This window comes from Montipora capricornis, unplaced genomic scaffold (genome assembly GCF_036669925.1).
Source record: "Montipora capricornis isolate CH-2021 unplaced genomic scaffold, ASM3666992v2 scaffold_85, whole genome shotgun sequence".
In the NCBI taxonomy this organism is placed as follows: domain Eukaryota; kingdom Metazoa; phylum Cnidaria; class Anthozoa; order Scleractinia; family Acroporidae; genus Montipora; species Montipora capricornis.
The window spans coordinates 20,001-27,500 of record NW_027180277.1 but is presented as its reverse complement, the minus strand read 5'-3'; the positions used below and the strand labels follow the sequence as shown (position 1 = coordinate 27,500).

At 40.8% G+C, this 7,500-nt stretch overlaps 1 protein-coding gene across 1 annotated transcript in view; it reads right to left on the bottom strand.

Annotated features, from left to right (window-relative positions):
• LOC138036943 (ATP-dependent RNA helicase DHX8-like) overlaps nt 1-7,500 on the bottom strand; it is a 13,149-nt gene that overhangs the window by 4,388 nt on the left and 1,261 nt on the right. The window contains exon 2 of the mRNA XM_068882969.1: nt 5,039-5,124. Within this exon, the coding sequence (XP_068739070.1) occupies nt 5,039-5,124 (86 nt within the window). The remainder of the gene's footprint in view (nt 1-5,038; nt 5,125-7,500) is intronic.

Genomic DNA, 7,500 nt, shown 5'->3' with positions numbered 1-7,500 from the left:
TTAATCGAAGCGGTACTGCTTTCCCTTTTGTGAACCTCCTTGTTACTCCTGGTGGACATCAGGAACGTCTGTTGTGGGACCTTTTGTAGAGCACAAATATACGTTTTTCACAGTTAAGAATTCCTGCGTTCAATTGATTAGCCAAGGTTTACATTTCTCGATGTCTTACAATAGTTTTGGCAGCGGTATGAAGACTTTTATATCTCCTGATTCCTGCAACTCTTGGAGGGATTTTGGCAATTTATGGTCATTTATCTGGATACTGTGAGTGCGATTTACATCAACAGTGATTAGCACTAACCATTCTACCTCCTTTTTAGAAACCAAATCCACAGATTTATAAAGTTTTCTCCTTTTTTCCTTCACTATGGCTTACCTCACTCATACATTTCCTTTCAGAAGATCCAAATGTTTGTCTGATTCTACGCGGGGGGCTCATGTAACTAAGTCTATTTTTAGTAATAGTGCAAGCGCTATTACAGTAGCAGCCATTATGGCTACAATAGCTGGTTGATCTTTGGTTGTGAGCCAGATAAAAAGTCTAAAAACAATTCCTGAAGTTGGCCACATCCATAATGATTTGTGCACTCAATACTGCTTTATGAACAGAAAATAAAGAGGTAGGTTAATTAGGATTGACTTGCATTGATGTCATCTGATGAGACTTTGGATGATGATTAAAAAAGGGAATTGTCCAAAGAGCTACTGTAATAGACCTCTTCAAGGTTTTTTTGGTCACTTTGTAGGGGGTGCAAAAACACTGGGGCGAGTGCTCAGCCAAGCATTAAAAGAAAATGGGGGACTATGTGATCAATTCGACGGTTGTCCTACCTTTGTCCTTAAAAGCCTGCTTTGAGAACAGAGGTAATGAAAATAACAAGTACATGTAAACAGTCTTTACTTGTCGGCTAAACCCCAGGTGGTTGGGGGGGGGATGGGTGGACTCCCATGGGGCATGGCTCAAGCTTTTTGTTACCCCTAAAGGAGACCAATCTGGGCGTGGCTTAAGCAAATTTTGACCCCTAAAAACAAGTTAAAAAGAAATTTTGACATCTGTTTCTCTTCGCATAATTCTGTGTTTCTTCGTGGAACCCTAAACGAGACTTTGGTAGCTTAAAATATTGCCGCTTTGCCTGGAACACCCTTCGAATAACCAATAGCCTGGAACACCATTCGAATAACCAATCGAATCAATTTCCACACATTCTAGGAAAAATCATGTGGTATTGAACACGATTGTCAACGATAAATCACAGATGCTCCTTTCCGAATTTTTTTTGCGGAGAGTGGGAGGCTGTACACAGGCTACAAAAGTTCAAATGCCCGGGGTTTGCCCGGGAAGGGGGATGTTGAAGTTTCGAGTTGACTAGCGCATGTCCTTTTGGATGAATACACTGTACATTTGCTCGTTTATTCACCAGTTCCACCATACGAAATGTGCGTTTGATCAATTTTGTGTCATGAAGAAATGTTTGTTGATCACTTAGCCACCCTGAAAAATACAGCTTGCACATGATCTGTTTGACGATAAAAATGTTTGATCGTTTAGACTGGGCTTTAGCATTGGCCAGTGAAGTCCTAATTTTGATTTTTTGAGCAATAGTTAACTACCGAGTGAGTAAGTGGTTTTTCTTCTAGCCTTTATTGAATTAATAGAAAATGACATGTATATCACATTTCTTATCAGCTTTCACTCTGATTGTTCCAAAGCTTGTAAACGATTACTTCAATTGGCTGTCTGTCATGCAAACTTTTGATAATAGTGAATGAGCCAGGGGGGCTGTGGGTACCTCCTGGGGGGACAAAGGCTAACACCTTTTTTTGAAAAGTACATTAACTGTAGTTTTCAATAATATGTGATACTGATAGCAATCTGTAACTCACAGCCGTTTCAAGATTTTAAGGGGGCAGGGGTTGGGAGTAAAATTTGCTTTTTTTTTTGCTAAAATTAATTATTTTTAGAAAAGCATCAGTTCTTCTGTTCTGAAACTTCTGGATGTAATCAAAAACATTTCCTGCAGTTATATTTTACAATAGTTTTCCTGGAGCATGCACTAGTGCCAGCACTCGCTGACCATGTGACAGCGTTGATTGGTGATATGGGAGGAACCATACCATGCAAGAGTAAGTTGACAGTCTCTTTGAGTCTTGATTCTTGACTCGATCATCAATCCTCGATTTTCATGAGGATCGAGGGTTGAGAATCGAGGAACAACGATTACGAATCAAGTTGAGAATCTAAATGTAGTCGAAGAAATTGAGAAGCTAATGAGGTTGTTGATTGACTGATTCCTCGATAGACTATTACATGTAAATAGCACCAAACGCAACTGAGAATACGAATGAAAGATATAAAACCTGCCAAAGTTTGTCTGAGAATGTTGTTTGGGAGTAACGCAGAAAACCAAGCGACTTAAGTCCTCTTTTGAATCCAGTTTCTGTAATTGGGTAAAAATCACAATGAACGACATGAATAATTATAATTATTCTTTGCCTGTATGATCGAAGTGTACTCGACGATCACATGGAATGAAAACAGTCTGACACTATCATGGTGGTATTTTAAGTTTTTCGAGAGAGAAAAGTGTTTCAAAATGCCACGAGTCCATCACAGGAACATTGGAATCCACAAATTTATGATCAGATGTGATCACTGCGCACGAGGGAATTTGCGATAAATTTAGTTCAGATGCTCTTTACTTCGGAAGAATTAGCTGGATGTAACTGTTCGGGTAAGAAAGGAAAGATGCCTCTAGACAATGTAAAACTACAAAGAGTTAAAAAGTGCATTTTAAAGCTGTACTCAAGACAGGCATCACAGACAGTCACAGAGGGACACAAAACATGTGTTATCCCTATTGATGGATGCAATTATACATGTACCTTTGGCGCTGCAAAAGGAGTACAGAAGAGTGACTGTGCTGTTGACCACCAGGTGTAGATTTATTTCAATTCTAGGGTGTTTTTGATGTTAGCAATTTTAAGTTTTTTACCTTGTCAATCTACCTTCCTACATGTATCTTGAAACCGTCACAGGAACATGTGTCATGCGTCATGGGGAACATTGGAATCCACAAATGACCAGCTCCCAACATCAGTGGCTTCATAGCTCAGTTGGCTAGAGCGCCGCATCGGTATTGCGAGGTCACGGGTTCAAACCCTGTTGAAGTCCTGGATTTTTCAGGCTTTTTCATGCAATTGCAAAACTTGCGTTCATAGCTGCGAGGATCATAGCTTCAATTGACAATATAAAGCCATTGAGTAGTTATGAAAATAAAAGTTGGATACTTTAATGATAAAACTTTTGATTTGCCATGTCATGTCCTGCTTTCCGAGGCGTGAGCAATTGAGAATGAGAGCATACTGAAACGGCTCAAGTTTTCTCAAGTCATCCAACTCCCTTTTTTTGCAATCCCAATACTACTCCGTACATGTACATATATATCCTCTGAAGTATTAAAGATAAATTAATTTCTCTACAGAAATCAACACCAAGGAGTGAAACCACTTATTTCGATGCTTCTCACTTTTCTTCGATAAGCTGTGTAAGATTTGGTAGCGTTACCAGTAATCGGATTCCTACTTTATACACAAAGGGTAGTGGGATCGCAAGGGGGCAAACATTGCAAATTGCTGTGAGAAAATGTATGGCAGAAACTTATTCAACATCCAAAAAACGATTTGGGAGAGAGATAAACGCTTTTTTCAACACAGGCTTATCACTTTTTCCTTGGAAAACCGTGAAATACTGTATGAGATAAAATTTGCTGATTACCTTTCTTGCTTGAGTACGGTTTATTGTGAAAATGGTCTCAAAATATTATAAAAATAGTGCCTTTTTTAATCCATTGCCCGACTGTTTTTCAATGTGCCTCGACAGTGACAAGACAATTTGGCCTTATGTTATAAACACGTAATCGCAATGAATTCTCATAAAATTAGGGGGAAATTTCACTAGCTTGTGTTTTCAGAAGTTTGTTAAAGCACCTAAAGGTACATGTAATTTAGTATTGAATTTCATCCTTTCTTGGTGCATTGCCGTATTTTGCCAATTCTTGTTCCAAGCCAAGCTGGCATGTTTCAGTGAAATATATCAAAATGTGAATGATCTCGTTATCAGAGACAAAGTGGAATAAAGTACATCAGTAAAATTCTTTTTTTGACCTTGAACTAACAAAGTTTTTTGATGGTTTCTAATTTTAGCGTGATTCCTATTCGCTGGCTATTGACAGTTGACTCTGAAATGGCTTTTTCTCTTTTCAATTTGCTCACTGAGGGTGTCCTTGTTTTCTTTTGAAACTCATGCGGTTCAAGAAAAATTCATTGCCAAACTAGGGAATTCCAAAGTAAATGTCACTCGATAAACTGATAATGCACTCATCGCTTCATGATTCATGCGATATCGGTTTTTAGCATGAAATTTACCAAGGAATTCACTAGTTAGGCAATGAATTTTTCTATAGAAGAAAGCAAAGAAAATGATTTAATTAAGCAGCAACCAGAAACACCAAAATGTGGACAATTTGAAACCTTTTTATTTTCACTAACCCTACAGGCAGTAAGAATAAATGACCAGGGAGCTCCGCTTTTAGGCTTTGCTAAATCTACATATTATAATTTTTATTTTGGTTCACATATCTTATCTTTATGGCCTGAATGATATTTTATGTTACTTATAATACATGTAGGCCCAAATGTTCAGTACAGTCGAAAAATAATGCACGCCCAAGACGTGGCGCAAGAACTGTGACGCGAGCGGTCAAAAGAAGTCAAATTGCGGTTTATCCACAAGAAGTTCCAAATGCAAGAACTTCAAAATCCTATCCGCAAGAAGCTGCAAGAAGTCATGAGTCTAATCGTAAACCGCAAATAGCCTGGGCTGTACTGTACTATGATTCAAGGTTTAACCCCCACAAAGTTGTGAAAAAACTATAAAAAGAACTTCTCGAGACTGGAAATAATACCGGAGGTATTAGTTACATTGTACATGTACAGTACATGCTTTCAGGGTCAGAATGCACAAACATTATTTACTTACTGGAAATTCTGCACCATTTTCAGCCAAAGCTGCTCTGAACTTGTCCAGTGTGGGGTTTTTCTCACTAAGCATTATTATGAACTCCGCTACAATTAAAACAAAAATAACAAGGCAAAATAGTTAAATCCAACACCAGAAACTGCTGTCATAAAAAAAAAACGTTTGAAACCAACCTAATTCTTACATTTGCAAGCCATGGCAAAGATGAACATGTTTTTGGTTCGATTTGTTTTCAAATGTGGGATGGCAAAAGGGCGATGGTTTCTCAGATTATATTTGGGTTCATTCCTAGGAGGCAGCAAGCTATTTAATGATTTTGTGACCAGTATCAGAGCAAATCTGGTCGAATAACTTACTGCACAAAAGACTGTGGTGTTCGGTAATAGGCGTCATGCCCAACAAGCCGCAAGCACTTGTGTAGCCCATGCCGGGCAAAATTATCGATAATGCCCTTTTCTCAAAACGCACGAGCTCATTCTTCAAGTACTGCGGCAGGGCGTTAGAGAAAACGGGCACAGCATAGTCTACCCCGGAATGAACACAAGCTTTATAGAAAAGAACTCGATCTGAGGGGGGCACTCGCACTCTTTTAAGTTGAACCAGGAGATACAATTTCTTAATGATCTCATTTACATGCGCGTTCCATGTCAGATTGTCACTGATAGTTAACCCTAACAATTTGGCGTTCTTAACAACCTCAAGCTCTTTGCCCTCAATAGTTATGGCGTCAAAGCACTCAGGATCGCAAGCAAAAGAAATACGCATCTCTTTGCACTTGTCAGGATAAAGGACAACTCTGTTTGCATGAGACCACTCAATAATCTGATCGGTCATGCCCTGAGCGTTACTAAAATTTCCCTTTTCGATTTGCTTCGAGGCCGTGGTGTCGTCCACAAATTTTCATAAATATGGAGAACTTGTGTCCAAATTGTTGATGAAAAGAATAAACAACCACGGGCCCATTTTGGTACCCTGTGGTACCACAGAGGGGACTGGACCCCACTCAGAGTAGCAACCCTTTGCTAACTTGATTTGCTGGGATCTATCTGAGAGGAAATTGATAATCCAGTTAAGAACACTACGGGGCATGAATAACCCTTCTAATTTATCAATCAAAATACCGTGGTCAAACAAATCAAAAGCTTTGCGATTCTTACTGTTGCACCATTCCCATATGTCCCTAGAGCCCAAGCATGCATCATGCTAATAAGAGCCATGGAGGTGGAGGACTTTGGAATCACCCCATACTGACTTCCACCTATGACGTCGAGAACAGCTGATTTGACAAAGTCCTCCACCACGAACTCCTCAGCCACCTTAGAAACACAAGGTGTCAGTGACACCGGTCTCAAGTCCTTTTTCAGTTCAAGTACGGGTTTCTTCTTTGGAAGGGGAGGAACATCAGCCATTTTCCAGATGGTTGGCAGACGCTGCTCGAGACATGACACATTGAGGATTTGCGCAATGGGGGAGGCCAGGATATCCGCGTACTCCTGAAGTAGCCAGTTCGGCACATTGTCAGGGCCGGACGCCTTTCGCGTGTGGAGTTTAGATAGCACCTTCAGCACGCGTTCCTCAGTAACACATAAGAATTCGGGCTCATCCTCAAGGAGAAAGCGCGTGAGTGGCTCTTGCAACCCGTACTGATCCAAGGGCTCAAGAAAAGCGGCGTTGATGACGTTAGCCTGCTCTGGCTTAGAGAGATCAGAGAACTGGTCAACATTGATTTGACTTATCAAGTCCCCACCCTTCGTCTTTGCGCTGCTAAGCCGTTTCACCTCATCCCACCACTTCCTGGGGTTCTCTCCCTTCAGCTGTTGTACTTTCGATTTGTAATACCGGCCTTGGCACGCTTTCCTCTCCCTGTTAACGACATTTCTGAAGTGTCTAAAAAGGACTGAGTCAGGGCCATGAGTGTTAAGGGCCTTTTGTCTCTTGAGGATGAGTGACTTCAATTTCCGAGTCATCCAGGGGGGGTCAGCTGTACAGACGCGGTACTCCTTCTCTGGCATTAGGATGTCTAGACCAGTACAGACTACCTCGAAAAATGTATTCCACATCTCCTTGCAACTTGTCAGGGGGGCAAAAAGTAACTGCCAGTCAAAGAGATTTAGATACCTCCACATTGCGGCCTTGGAGCTGGCGCGCAGGTCCCGCTTTGTGATGGTTTTCTTGGAGTTATTGTTACGCTTTCCATGCAATGCGCTTGCCATCACCGTACTGTGGTCGGACAGGCCAAATGGTGGAAAGGCCTGAGGCACAGAGTAATGCTCATGCATATTCGTCGGTATCAAATCGAGGGTGGCGTCGTTATGAGTTGGTACTTTCACGATTTGTTTAATGCGAAAATGCCCCAAAAGACCACTAATATCCAAACGGTTAAAGTCCCCAGTTACAAGGATGCCACAGTTTGGATACTCAGACTCAACCAGAGACAGAGACTGGAACACAGGGTTTAACTT